Source organism: Grammomys surdaster, unplaced genomic scaffold (genome assembly GCF_004785775.1).
Source record: "Grammomys surdaster isolate TR1022 unplaced genomic scaffold, NIH_TR_1.0 334, whole genome shotgun sequence".
Classification (NCBI taxonomy): Eukaryota; Metazoa; Chordata; class Mammalia; order Rodentia; family Muridae; genus Grammomys; species Grammomys surdaster.
The window spans coordinates 419442-442847 of NW_021604753.1; the positions used below are offsets into that span (position 1 = coordinate 419442).

The 23406-nt window shown below is 47.0% G+C and overlaps 1 protein-coding gene across 4 annotated transcripts in view; it reads left to right on the plus strand.

The window, feature by feature from the left end:
- Positions 1–23406, plus strand: part of Myh11 (myosin heavy chain 11) — a 98552-nt gene that overhangs the window by 69407 nt on the left and 5739 nt on the right. For all 4 annotated transcript variants that reach the window (XM_028778329.1, XM_028778328.1, XM_028778330.1 and 1 more), the window contains 21 exons: positions 579–687; positions 2647–2778; positions 2858–3064; positions 3955–4092; positions 4690–4813; positions 6914–7085; positions 9823–10035; positions 11307–11451; positions 12862–13068; positions 14434–14538; positions 14627–14779; positions 14977–15225; positions 17332–17544; positions 17757–17969; positions 18200–18361; positions 18731–18859; positions 19075–19163; positions 20060–20183; positions 20965–21173; positions 22160–22268; positions 22364–22536. In XM_028778329.1, the coding sequence (XP_028634162.1) occupies positions 579–687; positions 2647–2778; positions 2858–3064; positions 3955–4092; positions 4690–4813; positions 6914–7085; positions 9823–10035; positions 11307–11451; positions 12862–13068; positions 14434–14538; positions 14627–14779; positions 14977–15225; positions 17332–17544; positions 17757–17969; positions 18200–18361; positions 18731–18859; positions 19075–19163; positions 20060–20183; positions 20965–21173; positions 22160–22268; positions 22364–22536 (3375 nt within the window). The remainder of the gene's footprint in view (positions 1–578; positions 688–2646; positions 2779–2857; positions 3065–3954; positions 4093–4689; positions 4814–6913; positions 7086–9822; positions 10036–11306; positions 11452–12861; positions 13069–14433; positions 14539–14626; positions 14780–14976; positions 15226–17331; positions 17545–17756; positions 17970–18199; positions 18362–18730; positions 18860–19074; positions 19164–20059; positions 20184–20964; positions 21174–22159; positions 22269–22363; positions 22537–23406) is intronic.

Genomic DNA, 23406 nt, shown 5'->3' on the forward strand with positions numbered 1-23406 from the left:
ATCTCTCTCTCTCTCTCTCTCTCTCTCTCTCCTTTCTTTCTTGTTACCATTGTTTGTTTTTCAAACCAGGGTTTCTCTGTTTCGCCTTGGCTGTCCTGAAACTAACTCTGTAGACCAGACTGGCCTAGAGCCCACAGAGATCCACTTGCCTCTGCTTCCTGGGTGCCAGAATTAAGGCCTGTGCCACTACAGCCAGCTCATTCTATAATTTTCAAACTTAGAAGCCCTTAAGAAATATAGTGCTGGTTTGTGTTGAGGTTTGAGATTTCTGAAATACTACCAAGGAATAAATAGGTCTGTCAGAACTCAACTAGCACTACTATGTTTCTGCAGGGATTCTCCCGATCCATGCAGAAACATAGCTTACAACTTTTCCTTAGATATCATTTCTAGCTTTGATTCCGAGTATTTGCAAGTTTCGCTTGCCTGCTGAGAAAGGCTCTGGGAGGTAACTTTAAGTGGCCTGATTTCCCAAGAACTTGCTGGTACTCCTGCTCGGAAAGATCTGCCTCAATGCAGGAACTGACAGCATGAGCCGTGAGTGAAGCTCCTCACGGCTCCCTGCCTCACTTCCCCAGGGCCTTTACCAAGAGGCAGCAGCAGCTGACAGCCATGAAGGTGATCCAGAGGAACTGCGCTGCCTACCTTAAGCTCCGCAACTGGCAATGGTGGAGGCTCTTCACCAAAGTGAGTGATTGGCCCTATGCTTTCCAGACCTCCTCCACTTCCCTGATCTCCACTTTCATAACCCCAAGCCCTACTTGGATCTAGATGTGGGAATAGAGGTGCTCCAGGGTGGCTCTGGATCTGAGACCTGAACTCAGACCTCACATGCAGACCTGTGAAGGTCTAACCTTTGGTGGGGTTACAGTCGTGACTTAAGGCAGATCAAAGTGTTTCTGTCACCTCAAAAATCCATCTTACCACTCTAGTGTAGGAACCCACTCCCTCTGACAACCACATTTCTGACCTCCCTTTCTGAACCCCCATTGTTTCAAGATTTAAATGGAGTCCTGTGGCATGGTGCCTTTTAGGATTGGTGTTTTTACTCAGAATGATTAAGTAGGAAGCCCACACTTGTTGTTTGACTTGGTAGTTCATTTTATTCCTTGCAGCTTGCAGAGCCTCTGGGTACCACTGGCCGGCCCATCACTGGCTGCAAACTTATAAATCTCCTTTATAAGACCTTGAGTGTGTAAGTTCTTCCCCTGAGAAAATACTTATTGAATACCTGCTGTATGCCAGGTATGTGCTACAGCATACATGGTCTCTGGCTCCATGGATATGCCAGCCAACTAGAGAAGTGGGTGATAATGAACAGTCACAGACAGATAACGGCAAACCCCGCTAAATGTGAAAAGGCAGGCAACCACGGAGACCACTGGCAGAGGCTCTGGGTTCCAGAGAAGCTGGGAAAGAAGCCTGAGGAGAAGCTGCTCTCTGCAAATGTTCCCACAAACCCACATTCCAAGGAACTCACCTGAGAAAACCATCTTCCATAATGGAAAGCAGGATTCCAGGGCATCCTCCACAGCTGCTTGACAGTGGTGGCATTTCCTCAGCAGACTCCTTGGTTCAATTGTTTATGGGGATAGTGGTGGAGGACCAACTAGTAAAAACAATGCCTCTCTAAGACCAAAGTTGTAAGCCATGAGCTAAGAAACTTGTGATTTTTAAATGATGGAACAGAAAACTACACATTCAGTTCAATACTTGCCTTCTTGTTCTCTCTTTTGAGATAGAGTCTCTGTGTAGCTCTGGCTGGTCTAGAACTCCTCATGTAAATCAGACTGACCTTGAGCCCACAGAGATCCTCCTGCTTCTGTCCCCCAAGTGCTGGAATTAGAGGCACGCACCACCATAGCCAACCTTCAAGACTGTTTTTAAACAGGAAAGTGAATGCATGGGATGCAGTATGCTGACAGTGACTGTAACTGTGAAACAGCGGTGACGGATGAATAACCACCCCCAACTCCGTTGCTTCTTTCTCTTTTCATTTTGTTCTAATAAACTGGTCTAATGAGAGGCCTGTGGATTCAGGGTGTAGCTCAGTGGTAAAGCACACAGCCCTGGGTTCAATCCCCAGCACTGGACAAAAAAAGAAAGGCAGCACCGGGCAGTGGTGGCGCACACCTTTAATCCCAGCACTTGGGAGGCAGAGGCAGGCGGATTTCTAAGTTCGAGGCCAGCCTGGTCTACAGAGTGAGTTCCAGAACAGCCAGGACTACACAGAGAAACCCTGTCTGGAAAAACAAAAAAAAAAAAAAAAAAGAGAGAGGGAGGGAGGGAGGGAGGGAGGGAGGAAGGAAGGCAGGGAGGGAGACAGACAGAGACAGAGAGAGAGACAGACAGACAGAGAGAGACAGGGAGAAACAATGTAAATATGCTAATAGTTTGGGCTTAGCAATTCTGACTTGTGGAAGATATTCCTAGATGTTGTTCTAGAGTATAAGCTATATCTCTGGTCTCTACCCACTAATCCCAGTAGAATCTCCCATCCCAGTTTTGACATCTGATTATATTTCTGACATTGTCCAGTGTCACCTAGATAGGTGTTAGTAAAATCATCTGTGAACCAATCTAATATTTGATGAAAATGGCTTCCTTTGGCCAAAACACTAACAATGGCTATTTACATACACGCAGGTAAAGCCATTGCTCCAGGTGACACGGCAGGAGGAGGAGATGCAGGCCAAGGAGGAGGAGATGCAGAAGATCAAGGAGCGGCAGCAGAAGGCAGAGACTGAGCTGAAGGAACTAGAGCAGAAGCACACTCAGGTATGGACGGGTGTGCGTGAGCCTGGGAGCACAGTCAAGGCCTCAGCCCACCTCCTAATCCTGCGTCTTCACCCTGTAGCTGGCTGAGGAGAAGACTCTGCTGCAGGAGCAGTTGCAGGCAGAGACAGAGCTGTATGCTGAGGCTGAGGAGATGCGAGTCCGGTTGGCAGCTAAGAAGCAGGAACTGGAGGAGATCCTACACGAGATGGAGGCCCGCCTGGAGGAAGAGGAGGACCGGGGCCAACAGCTACAGGCTGAGAGGAAGAAGATGGCTCAGCAGATGCTAGTAAGACATTGTAGGGGCAGCTTGTGGTGAGAATAGACTCACTAGATTCTCAGTGAAGGCATCTGGTGATAAAAAACATAGCCCTGATGCTGGAAGATGGAGGGACTAAGGCTAAGGGAACAATCTGTCTCACACCACAGAACTAAGGCAGGGACTGAATATAAGTGTCCAGAGCCTGCTGTCTACTGTCTTGTCTTCTGTATGCTGACCCCCCTTCCTGTTAACAATTTGGTGTAAAGAATAATTGTGTCGGCTATTACACTGTAACAAAACAGCTTAGATATAGCAGCTTCAAATAATCCATATTTGTTTTAGTATTCAGCAACTGGGGAGAGGCTTAGTTGAGGGGTTCTGGCTATGGACATTCCTAAGGTTAGCAATTAAGATTCCAGCCAGGGCTAGTCATTTGAAGACTCAATCAGGCTAGAAGACCTTTGTGCCTTATTCACATGGCTGTTAGCAGGAGGTGCCAGTTCCTCAGCCATGTCATCTGGCTGCTTGGGCTTCCTCTCATTATGGCTATGAACTGCCCCCAGAAGGAGGAAGGAGGAAGCCATGATGCCTTTCATAGCCCAGGCCACTGAGGTTACACCTATTACTTCCTTCCAATTGTGTTGAAAATTCTTAACCCCCACACACTCAAGGGGCCTCTGGAATTCCCTGCCTCTAGAAGAAATGAGCATCAAAGAACATCTGGAGTATGGTATCCACTCCCCAGTAAACTCAGGACACTGATACGGATCAAAGCAGAGTAGCCTCCATGGGCTTCCTTCTTTCTCAAGGAGACAGCAAAGAGCAGGTTGATCTCATTCCAGCCTCCATGCTGGCTAGCTTCAGTCTCCACTAGTGACTTTGTTCCAGCTGTGATCCCTGTCTATCCTCCCACAAAGGACCTAGAGGAACAACTGGAGGAGGAGGAGGCTGCTAGACAGAAACTACAGCTAGAGAAGGTCACGGCTGAGGCCAAAATCAAGAAACTGGAGGACGACATCTTGGTTATGGATGATCAGAACAATAAGCTTTCAAAAGTGAGTAAGATGTGCCAGGCTTGCCTGGGACATGGAATGTCAAGCACTAACCGTAGAAGCATCCTATGAAAATGGGGGACAAGCAGCCACTTCAGTTAGTAATTACCAGCCAGCTGCATTTCATTAGTTCAAGCTGGGCATCAGCTAGGCCTTCTGTGGGCTGGGCCACTGTGGATCAAAAGACTCATAGTACAAGAAGCCAGGGCCCTGCACTGTGACTTACACTCTAGTGAGATAGGAGGAACCGTTGCCATTGTAACCAGGGTCTGAAGATGTACGCACTGTTAGAAGTGAAACACTAGGGGATGAAGGAAGATCTCTAAGGAGGTTTTCTGGAGGAGGAGGAAAGGAAATTGAGGATCAATTAGGAATAGAACATTGACCTGCTGTGCAAAGGACTTGAGGCAGAGACAAGCTGTCATCAGGCAGGAATGGGAACGTCCCCTAGCTGTACATGAGTATACAAGACACACTGACAGGACATGAAGCGAGAAGTGGACAGCGTGGGTGGGAACTTCTAACATCCAGGACTCCTAGCGCCTGGGATTAAAATAAGGATTTTTCTTTACATTGTTGTTTCCTCCCTTTCCCCCAAAGGAACGAAAACTCCTTGAAGAGAGGGTCAGTGACTTGACAACCAACCTAGCAGAAGAGGAAGAAAAGGCTAAAAACCTCACAAAGCTAAAGAGCAAGCACGAGTCCATGATCTCAGAGCTGGAGGGTAAGCGGGGACATGAGTGGCGACAGAAGCCATGTTAAGTGAAATGAGCTGGCCTCAAAAGACAAATACCACCTTTTCTCTCATATGTGGACTAGAGATTTTAATATTTTGTTTTATAAGTTCTTATTATTTTATTTTCTATTTTCTTTAAAACGCATTTATTTTTTGAGTGTGCATGTGTGTGGTATGTGGTATGTATGGTGCATGTGTGCATGTGTGTGTATGTGTAGTGTGTGTAAGTATGGTATATGTAGTGTCTGTGTAATATATGTGTGTTTGTATGTATGGTATGTGTAGTGTGGGGTGTATGTGATAAGTGTGTATGCATGTGTATGTGCTTTATATATGTGTGTGTTGTAGGTATGTATGGTATGTTTGGTGTGTGTTTGTATGTATGGTATCTGTGGTGTGTGTGGTATAAATGGTGTATGTGTTAAGTGTGTATGCATGTGTATGTGCTTTATATATGTGTGTGTTATATGTATATATATGTATGTATGTATTGTGTGTGTGATATGTGTGTGTTTGTGTGTATGGTATGTGTGGTATGTGTAATGTATGTGTGTGTGTGTGCAGTGTGTATATGTTGTATGTGTATGGTATGTGTGGTATGTGTGGTGTGTGTGTGCAGTGTGTGTTTATATACATGATGTGTGGTGTATGTGGTATCTGTGTTGTATGTGTAGTATATACTGTGTGGTGTGTATATATGTGTGGTATGTGTGTGCATATACGTATGCATGCTCATGCATGTCACAGCATGTACATGGAAGTCACAAGACAACTTTGTAGAATTGGCTCTCTCCTTCTACTCTGCAGAACCTGGGGGTTGAACTTAGGTTGCTAAGCTTGGATGCCTTTACCTGCTAAGTCATCCTGTCAGCCTATTTTACTCTATTTTAGAGACAGGGTCTCATGTGGCTTAGGCAGGCCTGAAAGTCACTATGTAGCCAAAGCTAGCTGTGAGTTCCTGATCCTACTGCCTATACCTCCCAAATGCTGGTATAACAGGCAACACTACATAGTAATACTACTGTGCTGAGCTTACGAAGTGCTGGGAATTGGACCCAAATGCATGCAAGACAAGCACTATCAACTGAGCTACATCCCCAATCCAGAATCTAGATTTTGAATAAGTATGTATATGTATAAGACATGAAACTTGAAGGAGACATATGGAAAAGAAGGGGTGTTAAGGTAGAGCAGAGAGGAAGGTAGGGTAAGAAAAAGAACAATACCTTTTCTCTCACATGGAATCAGACTTTAAGAAAGAAAGGCCATGAAAGCAGAAAGAGGGTCCCTCTGAATAAGGAAAGGCGACCAGAGGAGAGGGGAAGAGGGAAAGAGAAGAATTCAGGCAAATACAAGCAAAGCCCCATCATGGATGTCTATGAAAATTTCCTCACAAAACCTACTATTCTACATAGTCACTTTAAAAACTAATTCCCTAAAGACTGGAAAGATGGCCCATCAGTGAAGAACACTTTCTGCTCAATCAGGAGTGCCAGAGTTTGGATCCCAGTGCCACATTAGGTGGCTCCCAAATGCCTGTAATTCCAGCTGTGCAAGATCCAACAGCCTCTCCTGGCCTCGAAAGACTCCCTCACACACGTGTGCTCACATACATATGCTCACACATATACCCACAAAATAAAACTATTTTTTTAAAAAAGTTTTATTTTATATATATGAGTATATTGTCCCTGTCTTCAGACACACCAGAAGAGGGCATCAGATTCCATTACAGATGGTTGTGAGTCACCATGTGGTTGCTGGGAATTGAACTCAGGACATCTGGAAGAACAGTCAGTGTTTTAACCACTGAGCCATCTCTCCAGCCCCAAATAAATCTTTTGAAGAAAACAACTAAACCATAAAAAGTCAGGAAGGAACTATTAGAAAGACAGATTATCCTGGGAAAGATTCTGCCTGGGCCCCACACTGTGGGAGGCACACTCTGATAACATTTTCCCAAGCTTGGCATTCCCTCTACTGGAGAAGGGTTATGGCTGAATGTGCAGCGTCCATCGCCCAGGTAGAAAGACACATGCCTCTTTCTGGTGGCATCCCCCAACTGAGGTAGCTCTGGCTCTGTTGCAGTGAGGCTGAAGAAAGAGGAGAAGAGCCGGCAGGAGCTGGAGAAACTCAAGAGGAAACTGGAGGGCGATGCCAGTGACTTCCATGAGCAGATCGCTGACCTGCAGGCCCAGATAGCAGAGCTCAAGATGCAGCTGGCAAAGAAAGAGGAAGAGCTACAGGCAGCTCTAGCCAGGTGTGCTATGTGTGTATATGTGTGTCTATGCCTGTGTGTGTCTGGGTGTGTCCAGAGGCCCTCTGCTTTTTAACATGGCCACAGGCCCTTAGCATGGACATCGATTGTCAGATCTGGTTTCCTGCAAGCCTTCCCAATTATGCTCTTACCCCTAAACCTCACATTTGATTCTCTTCCTTCCAAACTCACCCTCTCTGCAGTGCCCTTACTCCAATAGGATTGCAGCATCTGGGGTACTCAGAATTTCTCATTGAACCCCAGTTCTGAATTCCCAGTCAGCCACTGAGTCTATCTCTATTGGGATCATAAACATCACATGTCTAGGCTGGAGTGGCTTTCATCATCCCTGTCTTACTGTCTCTCTCTTTCTGTGCTTACTGGTTTCTTTTCTAGCTTCCACCCACACTTCTCCCACCCACACAGCCCAAGTAACATGTTCCTCCTAGTCCCTCTGCTCTTCCTTTTTCCTGGTGTTCAGCTGGCCAAGAATATCACGGTTGCAAGTAACATTTACCACTCTGTTAAATGCTCAGTTCACTCCTGGAAGCACCCTCAAGAACCCTAACCAGGTGTGCTCTCTTCCGCTCACTGCTCTGGAGAGATTAAGAGGCCAAACTGGGACTTGAGCCTGGGGCTGTATGATTTGTCTCCTAACTCACTTCTCTTTTCTAATTTGGAGTGCATGGCAGAGCTTTGATGAATAATGAAAATATGTTGCCCAGGGACATCAGTCTATGGCTGAACAGTAGCTGGGGTTCCCGGAAAAAGCCTAATCTCTCTGGCATCAACTGGGTGTAAACACAATGACATCAGAGCAGCAGCCTGTCCCTCATCCTAGGCCTTTCCATTCATCATAGTCAAGTGGGATGGCAAAACTAAATGTGATATACTCCCAGCACTCTGAGGCTGAGGCAGGAGGATTATGGTTTTATGGACAGCCTGGGCTCCATAAGCAAAATTCTGTCTTAGAATACAAAACAGATGTTAGCTCCACCACGCACCAGGACGGAGCTCTACTGTCACTGAAGTCCTGCAGCTCTGTCATTTGGCGTCACTCATGTCCCACCTGGTCCATGATCACCACCTCTGTGTATTGGGGAGTTGAGTTTTTTATGATTTTGTTGTTGTTTAAGATAATTACATCATTTTCTCCCTTCCCCTACCTCTCATACACCCCTATCATACATCCCATTGCTTTTTAATTCTTGGTCTCTCTTTTCTTGTTATTATGTATATAAGTGTATCTTTGCATGTGTGTGTCTTCTTAAATATGTAATATAAGCTGAGATTTTAATACTATTAAGAACACATGAACCTAGTCACTGGTTAAGCAAATGAAAGAACAGAAATGTTTAGTGTTCACAAGCATTTATCAAGGGTTGGAGTATGACTCATGGCAGAGGCCTCACCTGGCATAGAGGCACAGCACCATAAAAAAGTGTATGTATACACAGTTAGTTAGGGTTTTACTGCTGTGAACAGACACCATGACCAAGACAAGTTTTATAAAAGTCAACACTTAATTGGGGCTGGCTTACGGGTTCAGAGGTTCAGTCCATTATCATCAAGGCAGGAACATGGAAGTGTCCAGGAAGGCATGGTGCAGGAGGAGCTGAGAATTCTACTTCTTCATCTGAAGGCTGCTAGCAGAATATTTGCTTCCAGGCAGCTAGGATGAGGTTCTTAAAGCCCACACCCACAGTGACACGCCTACTACAACAGGGACACACCTTCTAATAGTGCCAGTCCCTGGGCCAAGCATATACAAACCATCATACACACATACACACACAAGCATAAATTTTGGGGGCTTTCCTGGAATCCACTATGTAATTCAGGCTAACCTTGAACTCTCAGCCATTCTCCTGCCTCAGCCTCCCCAGTGTTGAGATGACTGATACATTAGCACACCCATATCCTTTTTATCTTTGGTTTGTTTCTATTTTTTATTTTCTTGAGACAAGATTTCACTATGTATCTCCACCTGGCCTGGAACTTGAGATCCTCCTGCCTCAGTCTTCCCAGTACAAGGATCACAGATGTTTGCCACCATGCCCTGTGTTAACCTTTTTATATAAAACTTGGTGCTCTCATTCTATGTGAATCTCCAACATCAAAAGAAATGCCTGGTTTTGGGAGATGTGGGAGGCGTGAGTTCTGACATCTTTGGTGTCAGGAATCCTACCCCTAAGCCTGAAGACTGGGGTGGGGATGCAGGAGAGATGAAGACTGAAACTCAGGACGGTATCATCTTTACAGGCACTGGGTCAAGACCTCAAAGGTTTATCTTCCTTACACATTTAAATATAGTAGAACTTATGACTTTTACAATAAGAATGAGTTCTATTGGCTGGTAAACAGAGCTCAGGACTGGGGTCTAGAAAAGCATCTGTGATAAGCATAAAGACTGATTCTGTTGGTGGAGGATGTAAAGTACGAGTTCTTTTCACTGCAGGACCAGGGCCCGAACAGTGCTCAGGATATAGGAAGAGCAAAGAATCTCCAGGCTGACTGACCGCTTTTCAGTTTGGCATTCCAAGTGACTAGGTGTCAGTCATTTTCTTCTGTTGAAGAAAACAGGCCTGCATAATTGACAATCCTTGTTTCTCCAATGCTTTTTTTATGCTGAGCTTCCTACACTTTGGGACACAAGGAGTCAGACCCAGAGTAATTTTTGATGGCATTGGATGGCCTTGGCTGTGGGGGGTCTTAATCCTTGGTGCTCCATTCCGGACAGGCTCGATGAAGAGATCGCCCAGAAAAACAATGCCCTAAAGAAAATTCGAGAGCTGGAGGGCCATGTCTCAGACCTACAAGAGGACCTGGACTCAGAGCGGGCCGCCAGGAACAAGGCTGAGAAGCAGAAGCGAGACCTGGGGGAGGAGCTGGAGGCGCTCAAGACGGAGCTGGAGGATACGCTGGACAGTACAGCTACCCAGCAGGAGCTCAGGTACTGGAAGCTGGGCCTCAGAAGCCACTGAACACAAGCAGATTTGAAACCACTGGCCTTCCTGGTTGTGTCTAAAATACGAGTCTGTTTAATTCTATCTGCAGGAGAGTAGTAGTGCAGAATTCAAGAACAACTTAAACATGATAGAAGAACAGATGTCAAAAAGGACATTTCCTCCAGTTCCATCCATAGACAGGATTTTAAAATAACTTTTTCCTCTGTATGTGTGTGACATGTGTCATCCCCTTCCCCACGTCCTGCCTTTTTGCGTTTATAACCCCAGTGTGAATGAATTACCAGTTGAGTAAAAATAAATAAATTATTTAAAAAAATAAAAAATAAATAAAAAGAAAAAAAAATTTAAAATAACATTTATCAGATTGGTCTCCAGTTCAAGAGTCACTATAAGTAAACAGAAATGATAAAGAACCATATCCCAGAGAATAAGGTGTTTCTGGTGAACGTAGGTCATTTAATAAGCATACAGATCTTTTGAGGATATCCTATGGGCAGGGTCTCTGTTAACTGTGACCCAGTATTCACCATACTTTGGGTTTTGCACATGTACCAAAGGTTAGTCCCATATTTTTGTTCTTCTCCTACCTGGCTGGAGATAAAGAAAGATAGTGGCTAAATTTTGTGGCTCTGTCACAGAACGGTCGGGACCCCATGGGTAAGCTGTTTTCCCCTTTAGCCTGAAAATGACATCACTGCCTCCTAGAGCTGATCTGAGGATGAGATGCTGTGTATGGAACAGGTCCAGTTGGGCTTGATGGCTCCTGCTTGTAATCCTAGCACCCAGAAGTGGAGGCAGGAGGAATTTGAGACCAGCCTAAGCTATGTAGTGAGTGAAATCCTGTCTCCAAAATAAATAAATGAATGAATGAATAAATAAATAAATAAATAAATAAATAAATAAATAAATAAATAAAATGTTAGCTCAGGCCCCAGCATATAGTAGTAAGTGATGCATAAAGCCAAGTAGTGTTTATTTAAGGGACATCTGTAGACCACAGACATGTTCTTGCTCATATCTTGTATGTTGGTTTGCCAGCCTTGAGAAGTTCTGAAAGCACATAACACCTTTCCCATTTCAGAGCTGAGACAAAACTGCAGGGCTACAGAGGTTAGGCAGGTTGTTGTGGATCACACAGCAAGAGAGAAGGACTTCAGCTCTGGGTACTGAGAGAGCCCTTGTCCCCTTGTACAGTATTGTCAGGCAAAGCTCTGTCTCCTGTCTAACTGTCAACCACTGTGTTCTTTTCCCCTAGAGCCAAGAGGGAACAGGAGGTGACAGTGCTGAAGAAGGCCCTGGATGAGGAGACACGGTCCCATGAGGCCCAGGTTCAGGAGATGAGGCAGAAGCACACACAGGCTGTGGAGGACCTCACAGAGCAGCTGGAGCAGTTCAAACGGGTGCGTGCTAAGGAGACACCCAGAGCCATGTCACGATGGCAGACTTTACCTACTCTTGTCAACAACTTTAGAATTTGAAATGCTCCAAAAAACTAGAACTTTCTGTGTGTTACAAGTAAAAATTCCTACCCCATCCTTCATCAGATGGGTCATCGTCGGAATGCAACTACACCAAGTTAACTGATAAAATCATCTTCCGACCATGCAGACACTGTCTATGGAAAGTAGGCAAGTCATGTTCAGTCTGGTTCCATTCTCCAAGATGCTTCTTTACATACAAATACAAATATCCTACAACTCAAAAAGAAGTAAGATCCATGATCCTCAGATTCAGAGAATTGTAAGATATGGTGTGTGTGTGTGTGTGTGTGTGTGTGTGTAGGGTGATCAGGGAAGCAGGCTCACGTGGCTTTCCCATCTTCTTCCTCCTCACTAGCTCCAGTCCGTCTCCTTTTCCTGTTTTTATCCAAGTCTTTTTCCTTAGGTGACTCATATATGTACAGGAGCTGGTTAGGTAAAATAACTCGACCATAGAAATAGCAGGACAAATTAGACAATGAATGTGAAAGATAAGAGGAAGTGGTAGTAACCAGACCAAAGGGAGTGGGGCTGTGGCACGAACAGCAGCCACCACCTAGATCTGCTGATTTCTGCCTTGGGGGAAGGTAAAACTTCTGTCTCCAGGTCTTTAGCTTGTTCTTTGAAAGTCAGAATTATTAAAATATGTATAATTATTTAAATATGTGAACAAACCACACACACACACACTTTTCTTCATTTTAGACATAGTATCATTCTATAGCCTAGATTGTCTTGGAACTCATGGTAATCCTCCTGCTTCAGCTGGAATACTGGGATTACAGACATAAGTCACCACAGCCTGCCTCCCTTTTTTTCTCTTTCCCTTTGTTTCTCTCTCTCTCTCTCTCTCCCTCTCTCTCTCCCCCTCCCTCCCGTCCCTCCTCTCTGTTTCTTTGAACATGATTTCTGGATAACTCAAGCCTCACATTCAGACTACTGAGTGCTGGGATTAGAGGTGTATGCCACCACACCTGGCTAAATTCGCCAACTTTAAGTGTACCTTTCAATGCATTTTGACAAATGTGGCCATCTGAGCAGAGTGCCACAGTCACAAGATAGAACATGAAGTTGTTTTTAAAAGATCTAGGAATTCAGATTTTTCCTGGGAAATGTCCTAAAATTTGGTAACCTATACAGAACAGGCATCAGGGACATGGGTATATTTTGATTTGATTTGATTTGATTTGATTTGATTTGATTCCTATAGTTAGGAAACTAGAATTTCAAGAGTCCTGCAGAAGTTCCATGCACCCTCCTCCCTTCCCTTGGACTGGGAGTGGGGCAGGGAGAGGAGGAAACAAGCCCCCCTCCCTCTGCTTTCCTTGACAGGCCAAGGCAAACCTGGACAAAAGCAAGCAGACACTGGAGAAGGAGAACGCAGACCTGGCTGGGGAGCTGCGTGTCCTGGGCCAGGCGAAGCAGGAGGTAGAACACAAGAAGAAGAAGCTGGAGGTGCAGCTGCAGGAGCTGCAGTCCAAGTGCAGTGACGGGGAACGTGCCCGGGCTGAGCTCAGTGACAAGGTCCACAAGCTACAGGTGAGGGCAAGCAGCATGACCAAGCTGCTGCTCACTGCAACAGACCTCTGCTCAGCCTCCCGAAAGCTGGCTTCCTCAAGATACATCCTTGTATTCCCCTGTGCAAATTCCTCATGTCAAAACCTCATACATACACTTAATGAACATGTATTGAGCACCTACTGCATACCAGACGCTGTGTTTACTCCTTAGACAAAAGAGCAAAAAAGATTACAGACTGTCTCTGTCCCATCTGAACTTCAGCCTGGTGGGGTGGGAGAGTCAGAAACACAGAGAGAAAGTCTGGAAGGAGACATACATAATACTATAAGGGCGAATATAGGGGCAGCCTGGAGTGCAGGGGTGGAGTGGGGCCAGGAAAGGCTACCCTTAGGAGGTCTAACACTCAGATGCATGTGTATGCAGAAGGTATAGTATATGCAAAGGCCTGTGGTAAATGAAAAGGGGAAGTAGTCAAGGGCCTACAGTGCTGACAAGCTGGGAGAAGACATGGTATAGACCAGGATCAGAGAGGGAAGCTGTGGCTAGACTGCAGAGGGCCTGATGCCCTAGGTAGGTGTATGTTGGCATTCACCCCCAAGTAACGGAGGCAACTGAAGCTGATGAATGAGAAGACTCTGGTTATCTTGGGTTTTAGCTTCAAAGACACATTTGGCCTGAGTTCCCATTCCCAAAGAATGGTCCCAAGTTTGATGAATATTTCCTGTGCTCACAAGCTAGAATGAGGGGGCAGGGAAACACCACGGTTGTCATTCCCTGCTGTTGAGGACGGGATTTGCTACTCTAATACGCAGTGACACTTAAGGCCTCGTTATAAATGAGATCATTAAGATGAAGGCTGCAGCTGTACATCCAAGACACACCTGGGCAGAGTCACCAGGGCTCGTGTAGGATGCAGAGATGCAGGAAGGGGCTCTGCTCTGTGCTTTTAGCTTCCACCTCTTAGGAGATGGCCATGAAAGTCATGAAAAGGCAGTGAGTGGGAGTAGGAGCCTACAGTCACGGGCCATCCTGTTTCTTCTCCAGTGGTAAGGAGTGACTTTCAGTATTGGAACTCTCAGATCTGCAGCTCATCTCTGCTAACCTTGGTAGGGATTTGGGATCCAATAAGGTGGATCCTAACTGCACCCAGTCAATACAGTGGAAGGTTCTAGAACAGAGTGTAGGGCCAGCATTCCCACCTTGTAGCTGATGGGTTCCAGAAGGACCCACAGTTGCCCCTTGCCTCCTGTGTATTTTCTGTCACTGGGCACCACAGATCCTATCCCACAAAGGTGTGTGATGTATTCTGAGTGAAAATGGCTCCTCTTGCTCATCTGTGATATGAGTTTCACCTCACCGGTCTCTCACTCTCCCCACCCCCAGAATGAAGTAGAGAGTGTAACAGGCATGCTCAATGAGGCAGAGGGCAAGGCCATCAAACTGGCTAAGGATGTGGCTTCCCTTGGATCCCAGCTTCAGGACACCCAAGTGAGTATCATACTGTACTATCTGGGAGACCTGGAGTGCCTCCGTCCTGGGGTGTCCCTGGGACCACCATGTGTGCTCTCTCTTGTAGGAGCTGCTTCAAGAAGAAACCCGTCAGAAGCTCAATGTGTCCACCAAGCTGCGTCAGTTGGAAGATGAGAGGAACAGCTTGCAGGACCAGCTGGATGAAGAGATGGAGGCTAAGCAAAACCTGGAGCGTCATGTCTCCACCCTGAACATTCAGGTGTGGACAGCATGCTTGGGCCCACAGTGGGTCCTCTTCTCACCTCCAGGGTCCATTGTGACTCCTCTCTTCTCTGTGGTACCCGTGGGTCTCCTCTGGGCTTGCATGGTTTGTTCAGTAACTCCCTCTGCTGCTGTATGTCCTCAGTAAGGAGGAAGAACGTTCATGTCTCAGCTTCCCACTCTTGGCCATTCCAGCTCTCAGACTCTAAGAAGAAGCTGCAGGACTTTGCAAGCACCATCGAGGTTATGGAAGAGGGGAAGAAGAGGTTGCAGAAAGAGATGGAGGGCCTCAGCCAGCAGTATGAGGAGAAGGCTGCCGCCTATGACAAACTGGAGAAAACGAAGAACAGGCTTCAGCAGGAGCTGGATGACTTGGTCGTAGACTTAGACAACCAGCGACAATTGGTATCCAATCTGGAAAAGAAGCAGAAGAAATTCGATCAGGTAGGGCTGAAAGCTCACGGCCCTTTACACAGTGTGAAGTCAGTTCTGGGGCGCACCAGGGAGGTGCTGAGAATCTGAGTCTCATTTGGACTTTGCTGGACGCTGTGGAAGGCTATCTTGTCTCATCTTAGGTGACCATGACATATGAGGGCTGCTAGGTCAGGGCATGAACACAGAATGCTTAACACTGAGATTTTTCTAGGTACAAGCACTGTGAAACCTGCTGACAGACATACCCTCAGGGTTGGCACAAGCTCTAATAAAGTGAGGGTCATTTATGCCCTCCACTCATTGGATACTGAGGAGCACTGCCGGGTGTTATAAGTAACTGTGTGCATGCTTTGAACACATTATTTAATTTCTGCTTTATTTATTTATTTATTTACTTACTTATTTAGATACGGTCTCCTATTGACCAAGTTGGCCTTGAACTCACTCTATAGCTATAGTTGGCTTTGAACTTCTGAATTTGTAATCCTCCTGCCTCCACCTTTAGAACACTGGGGTCACTGGTGTGCCATTGTCAGGTTTGTTTAATACTGGAGACTAGTCCCAGGGTAGGCAAACACTACCAACTGAGGCCTAGGAACTTCCCTCTGGATGTATCCTCGGTAATACCACTTTCCTCAGTGCAGTCACTACCGGACTCAGTCATTAACATTGTGCTACATGCCTTTTGCCCTACTTTGGGGCAGGCAGTGGGGATGATACTATGTAACTCTATCTGGTTTAGAACTCATAGTGTAGGCCAGGCTGGCCTCAAACTAACAGAGATTTGTCTGCTTCCAGCTCCTGAGTGCTTAGATTAGAGGTGTATGTCATCATGCCTAGCTCTATCCTAGTTATTTATAATAAAGATGAATCACAGTAACCCAACATATTTCATTTTTGGGTGAATTTCAAAGCAAATTAAAGGCATCTATTCCTTTATTCCTTAACATTTAACATTGCATATTAAAATGTGGTGAGATTACTTACTTGTAACAGGTCTTGCTGCCAAGATTCATGACTTAATTCCAGCTCCTAAAACATATTTGGTGGAAGTAGAGACCAGACTTCCACAATTTGTCCTCTGGTCATCATGTAGCACACACATGTACACACACACATGTACACACATGTACACACACACACGTAAATAAATGTAAAAAAAAGACTTGTACTTAAAAAAAATAGTTTTCCAGCCAGGCATGGTGACACAGGCCTGAAATTCTGAGTCTCTGGAAGATGAATTATGAGTTTAAAGCTAGGCTGCATAGCAAGACTTTGTCTTGAAACACTAATATTAAGTATTATTAGTTTCTATCTTTGAGGTAAATTTATGTAGGCTGTGCTGAACACATCTTTCAAATGTGCAGTCACACTGTTCTGACAAACGTACCTGTTATGACCCAAATTCCTAAATACTACCTCTAATATAGATTACTCATACTTATTAAATATGATTTTATTTACACATGATATAGGGTCATTTTAAAACTCAGTTTACAGATTGTGCTGTGAACCCAAATACGAGCTATTCAGGAGCTACTGCTCCCCCTGAGCCACACCATGGGACGCTTGTGCAGGACATGCCAGTTCCTCCCTTCCTCATCAGCCATTCTGCTTTAGACTACCATTTGCTCCCATGGTCTCATTTTCCACTAGAGGGCCAAAAGTGATTTCCACTGCCTTCCTGTTGATATTCTGTGGGATGTGGTGTCATTTGTCTGCTGAATTTTGCAAGTCTAGGTTTAGGTACCACAGTCTGTAACACACCGTTCTCTTCTCAATCAGATGAGAATTGTAAGATGGAACAGCTGTCTTTGACTTTTATCCAAATATGCCCATAACCATACACCTTTAGTATGGTGATGGGGTAACTTTGTAAGAAAGATACTTGTGGCCATACCCCTACCCTCAATAATTCAATGCCATATTGTCCTCAGTAGCAGGATGTGCTATCCCAATGGGCAGTGAAGAAAGTAAAGTATCCTGACTTCCACGTGTATCTAAATTGCTTGTACTTTCACTAGGCACATTCAGCGTGACCAGGTCTTTTACACATCTGGAGTTTGGTGAGTCTCAGGTGTCCTGGGGATGCCTCTGAGCCCTGTGTTCTTTCAGTTGTTAGCTGAGGAGAAGAACATCTCCTCCAAGTATGCGGATGAGAGAGACAGAGCTGAAGCAGAGGCCAGGGAAAAGGAAACAAAGGCTTTGTCTCTAGCCCGAGCCCTGGAGGAAGCCCTGGAAGCCAAAGAAGAGCTGGAGAGGACCAACAAGATGCTCAAAGCTGAGATGGAAGACCTGGTCAGCTCCAAGGATGATGTGGGCAAGAATGTAAGTAGTTCTGCATCTCACCAACTGGTGCCTCAGCAAGGTACATCAGTCTGGTCTGGGCATGAGAAGCTGGGGAACAGCAGCCGGGACTGAGCCATCAGGGCCCAAGTCATACCCTGGAGGCCAAGGCCACTGCTCTGACCTCATGAGCCTCTATTCCATGAGAGTAAGGTGTCCCTTAAGCAGAGACCCTGTGTCACTCTGCCTACCAGGTGCACGAGCTAGAGAAGTCTAAGCGTGCCTTGGAGACCCAGATGGAAGAGATGAAAACCCAGCTGGAAGAGCTGGAAGATGAGCTGCAGGCCACTGAGGATGCCAAGCTGCGGCTGGAGGTCAACATGCAGGCCCTCAAGGGCCAGTTTGAACGCGATCTCCAGGCTCGGGATGAGCAGAATGAGGAGAAGAGAAGGCAGCTACAGCGGCAGGTGAGCCAGCTTGCATCTGTGACTAAGGACATCCCCATTCTCCACCCCTTCTTGCTGCCAAGATTCATGACCTAAATTCAGCCTCTAAAACCTACTTGCTGGAATCAGTGGGCACCCCTTGCTCCAGCAACACATATCGGGCTATACTGAGTGTCTGGGAGCTCAGGAAGTGGCTCTGAGTGGGGCTCTGAGGGCCATCTTTGTAGCTTGTACCCCTCTTCCTGGTTCAGCTGCATGAGTATGAAACAGAACTGGAAGATGAGCGGAAGCAGAGGGCTCTGGCAGCAGCAGCTAAGAAAAAGCTGGAAGGGGACCTAAAGGACCTGGAGCTCCAGGCTGACTCGGCCATCAAAGGGAGGGAGGAGGCCATCAAGCAGCTTCGAAAACTGCAGGTTGGTGATACTTTGCTAAGGGAGGAGGGGATGCAGTGGAGGAAGAGGCAGTTCCCCAGACCTGGCACATCAATGTGGAGACTTCAGGAAGCAACCTGCTTCTATCAGAGGTGTAGGTCAGGGGCTGACTCCATGCACTGTTTAGCTACAGGTGATTGGTTTTCTGAGTGAGGCACTGTTGCTGGGTTCTTGCTCACTCCCTTCAGTCTGCATGGAGGATTCTGCCACTGGAGACCTGGGGCCCAGCCAAGTACCAGGGACTCACCAAAATAAACTGGAAATTCCAAGGGGTTGGCATGCAGAGGTAAGTCTCTCTGTGCAGAGCCAGGTGAGTAAACTGGACCTTGCTTGTCCTATCGACTCATTCAGGCCCAGATGAAGGACTTCCAAAGAGAGCTGGATGATGCCCGTGCCTCCAGGGATGAGATCTTTGCCACCTCAAAAGAGAATGAGAAGAAAGCCAAGAGCCTGGAGGCAGAACTCATGCAGCTCCAGGAGGTATGTAAGCTTGCCCTGCTGGCGACAGCCACTCACAGTGCTGTGCTGGGATCTCCATGCCAAAGCACCCAGATGTCCTTCCTTCCTGTCAGCTTCTTTCTGAATGAGTGGACCTCCCTCACACAAAGAGCAAAGGGAGCCTCTCTGAGCTCAGAAGGGGAGCTGCACTTCAACTGTGCAAGAGCAGAATAGCTAGAGCCTCTCTCCTGCTCTAGGACCTGGCAGCAGCTGAGAGAGCTCGCAAGCAAGCTGACCTGGAAAAGGAGGAGCTGGCTGAGGAGCTGGCTAGCAGCTTGTCAGGAAGGTAAGGACATAGAGAACCACCAGCTTGAGTGTACCCTGGAACACCCACTTCAATGATAGCTCACTGCCATCAAAAAAACCCCCCCCCCCCCCCCCCCCCAAAAAAAAACCCGCACTGCTCACTGAGCCCCGTCTGGACAGACCCATGCTGGGAAAAGGGTTGACCTCACGGTCTTCCCATCTACTATTTTGGATATGTGGCACTTCACTCTGACTGAGTAGAGGCAGGGGCAAAGAAAGCCAGAGGAGATTGCTCTCCCCATTCTGGCTTTGCTGATGCTGCTCTGTACGAGTCCCTAGCTCAACTCTTCCTAGCAGGATGCTGTGCTATGGCTCAAATATCCAACAGATGTTTAAAGGAGAAAGCTTATTTTTAGCTCATGGTTTTAGAGAATTGAGCCTAAGGTCTTTGGTTTTGCTGAACCTGGACTCGGGCTAGTACAGAGCATCATGGTGTTGGGTACACACTGAAGAGGCTGTTCACCTCAAGGTAGACAGGAAACAGTGTGAATCAAGAAGGGAGAGGAGACCCCCAAGGATGCAAGTCCCCTTCCCTACTGTGACCTGCTGCTTCCAACTAGCCTCCATTTACTGCTTTTCACCTTCCAGGAATTCTACCATGTTCTGAAGCCATCAAGGAACTGATCCATTTATTAAATCAGAATCTAGTCACTTACCAGAGCCCACCAGTTGATAACCAAGCCCCCAGTACATGAACTTGTGAGGGACATTTCCCATTCAAACCATGATACAGGTGATCTTGGGTGACTCTAGTCTCCCTGGAGCTTTTTTCCCCAGTTAGAGAATGAGGGGCACCTGAGACATCACTTCTCCAGGGAGAGTGGCCTAAGACTGGGTAAGGCCCATGGGTCCCCAAGGTAGATTCATTCCCTCCAGGAATACACTGCAGGATGAGAAGCGTCGCCTGGAGGCAAGGATCGCCCAGCTGGAGGAGGAGCTGGAGGAAGAGCAGGGCAACATGGAGGCTATGAGCGACAGAGTCCGCAAGGCCACGCTGCAGGTAGGAGATACTGAGGTTAGGGTGAGGGGAAAGGGAGGGAACACCTACTCAAGCCATTTAAGTTAACATAGAGGGCTCAGAAGTAGCCTGACCCTACCCTTTTAGCTCTGGGTAGTTGCTTCTCCCCTATGCAGGACACCTGTATCGGGCACTCAGCCACTGGACTCAAAATAACCACCTGAGGGCTACAGTGAGGCAAGACCACTTGGTCATATGGCTTCCTGACCAGGATCTAGGTGTAGCCCAGTACTGGCTACATAGCATGCACCACAAGTATGCTTTGTGTTAGCTCTAGGGATTGAGGAGAGAGAGGAAAACCAGAAATAAGGCATGGGGTCCTTCTTCCTCCTTGTCCATGTGTGTATCTGTCTGAGGTCTTCAGAAAACTCTAAATAGACCTGTGGGGTCTTCTGTTAGCCAGTGTCATCTTGCTTGCTCCACCACATGGCCATGGTGAATGGCTCTGGTGTTTTCCCTCACTGTTCTTTGCCCAGTCCCAAGAGTTCTCGGTACCACTATGGAGTGGAAGTTTCCTGAGCATCTCTGTGATTTATGCCAGGAACCACCCTGTAACCCCTCAGGGTCTGAGCATGGGCAGAACAGAACAGGTTTCTGGTTCAGTCTAGGTGACACAGGAGGCGTCTGAGCTGAGTCTGGAGGTGACAAAGAATGAATAGAAAGAGAGAGAGGAAGCAGGTGCTCTGGCCTTAGGGAACAATGGTGGCAGACTTGTTCTGATACCCACCCAGTTGTATGCCTCATGGCTACTCCTCTTCCCCAGGCTGAGCAACTGAGCAATGAGTTGGCCACGGAGCGCAGCACAGCTCAGAAGAACGAGAGCGCACGGCAACAGCTGGAACGCCAGAACAAGGAACTCCGGAGCAAGCTGCAGGAGGTGGAAGGAGCAGTGAAAGCCAAGCTCAAGTCCACTGTTGGGGCACTGGAGGCCAAGATCGCACAGCTGGAAGAGCAGGTTGAACAGGAGGCCAGGTACAGGGGCACCAGAGTTCCAGCTTTCTGAAGACCAGGAGGGAACACTTGGGGAATCACCCTAAGAGCCTCCTGTCTAGAGTGTGATAGTGGAGTGTGTGACTGTGGCCACAGGGCAAGGATAGAGTGAGCCTGCCTCTGACTGAGAGCAACCCCTCAAAATGTTAGTTGCTGTTAAAATGGTGATGGTCCTCCAGACATGAGCAAGCCTTCATAGGCGCCTACCAGGCTTTTCTTTACCTCTTCCTGCCACCAGGGACATGAAAGGTCTGCCACCAGGCCACAGACACAAGAAGGCTCCACTGGATCACAGCATCTTTACAACCTAATGTTTTAAAGATTCTGTGCTACTTATACCACCTTTCCAGATGATTCACACACTTCTGCGGTTTTTAATTTACCTGCAGATATATATTAGGATCATTTGTATCACCTCAAAACATCAAAAATCACAACCACAAAAACCCACGACTCTTTGTCTTTCCTTCTCTGTCATCCCCAACTTCAACCATCCACTTTGTCACCATGGAGTGGCATATGCTGAATGTGTCGGTTACTTCTCTGACTGTTGTGACAGACTACCAGACAGAAGCAACTTAGACAGGAAGGGTTTGTTTTGGCTCACAGTTTCCAGTCCTTCATGTGGGAAAGGCATAGTGGAGCAGCTTGGTTCCCAAACCAAGGTTTCAGGTCATCACTGTAGTGGCTGTGTCTCACATCTTGATGGATCAGGCATCAGATGGTTTGGGAGAATCAGAGGCAAATATCACTGTTAAGTCCCTCCTCCACTGACCCATCTTGCTAGCTAGGCCATATCACAAAGGCTCTACAACTGTGTCAACTTTCTTTATTCTACATCTGGCTGATTCTTGGGATGGCTCTTGATTCAGGGCTCACGGAAGCCGGGATGCCATGTCTTGGTTAACATCCCAATTACAAGGATGCCATTTCAATTGGAAACCACCTTTCTTCCCTCCCCATGACAGAGAAAAACAGGCAGCCACCAAATCGCTGAAGCAAAAGGACAAGAAGCTAAAGGAGGTCCTGCTGCAGGTGGAGGATGAGCGCAAGATGGCGGAGCAGTACAAGGAGCAGGTAGCCACCCTTGGTACCTTTTCCTGGCTGTCCTAGTCTCACCCAGTGCTTCACGACCCCTTACCTTTGCTGACACATTGTCCTGTCCTTGGCAGGCAGAGAAAGGAAACACCAAGGTCAAGCAGCTCAAGAGGCAGCTGGAAGAGGCAGAGGAAGAGTCCCAGCGTATCAATGCCAACCGCAGGAAGCTGCAACGGGAGCTAGATGAGGCCACTGAGAGCAATGAGGCCATGGGCCGTGAGGTGAATGCCCTCAAAAGCAAACTCAGGTGAGGAGCCAAGGGAGCTGGAAGGGCCTCACCAGTCTAGAGTGCCTGTCGTGAACCCATGCCTCAGCTCCCTTGCATCCCTGTACCCAACAACACCTTTAACTTCCTCCCACCTTTATGATTCACTGAACATTTTTATTAGTTCAGCATTGGAACAGACACAGAGCTGAGCAGGGCACGGCCTTTGAGAAACTTATCTCCTACCCTTTAACCCATATAGCCCACTCCCTCCTGTGTGGAGAAGGTGGAGGAAGATCCCATCTCTTGAAGCCTGTCATTCATTGCAGGATGGGCGGCTACCAACTCTTGCTTCTTATCCTTCTCTAAACCTTCTATTTCAGGTTCTCACACTGCTGTGTTAGGTAGGGCTGTGCTGTGCTGTGCATATAGGGTATTTAGCAGGCCCATCTATACAGCATTGTGACAACTACAAACGTCTTCAGAAGTTGTCAGGTGGCCCCTCATGAAGATGCCCTGCCCACACTATTGTAGGAACTAGATTTAGTCCTCTTGCTCAGGGCTGCCTCCCTCTCTGTACCCTGTCATTCTGGATGCTCTGGCCTTCCAGCCTCTCTTCACTCCACTGTTTTCTGTGGTTTTAATATCCCATGAGACTTGCTTTCTGTCCCTTGATCTTGCCATACTCTGGAATGTGATGAGAGATTCTAGACTCAAACTGTACTGTGGGCATCCTGACAGCTGGAGCTACCTGTCTAGCTCTGTGCTGTTTACTCTCTTCACATTTCCTTCCCCAGTGGCCCTAGGTTCCTTTCCATGTCAACCTTCACTTACCCCCATACACCTCCTCAGCAACCCGACGCCCTCTCTTGCTCTGCTGCCTTCATTTGGCTGCCCAGCCCTAATTACCAC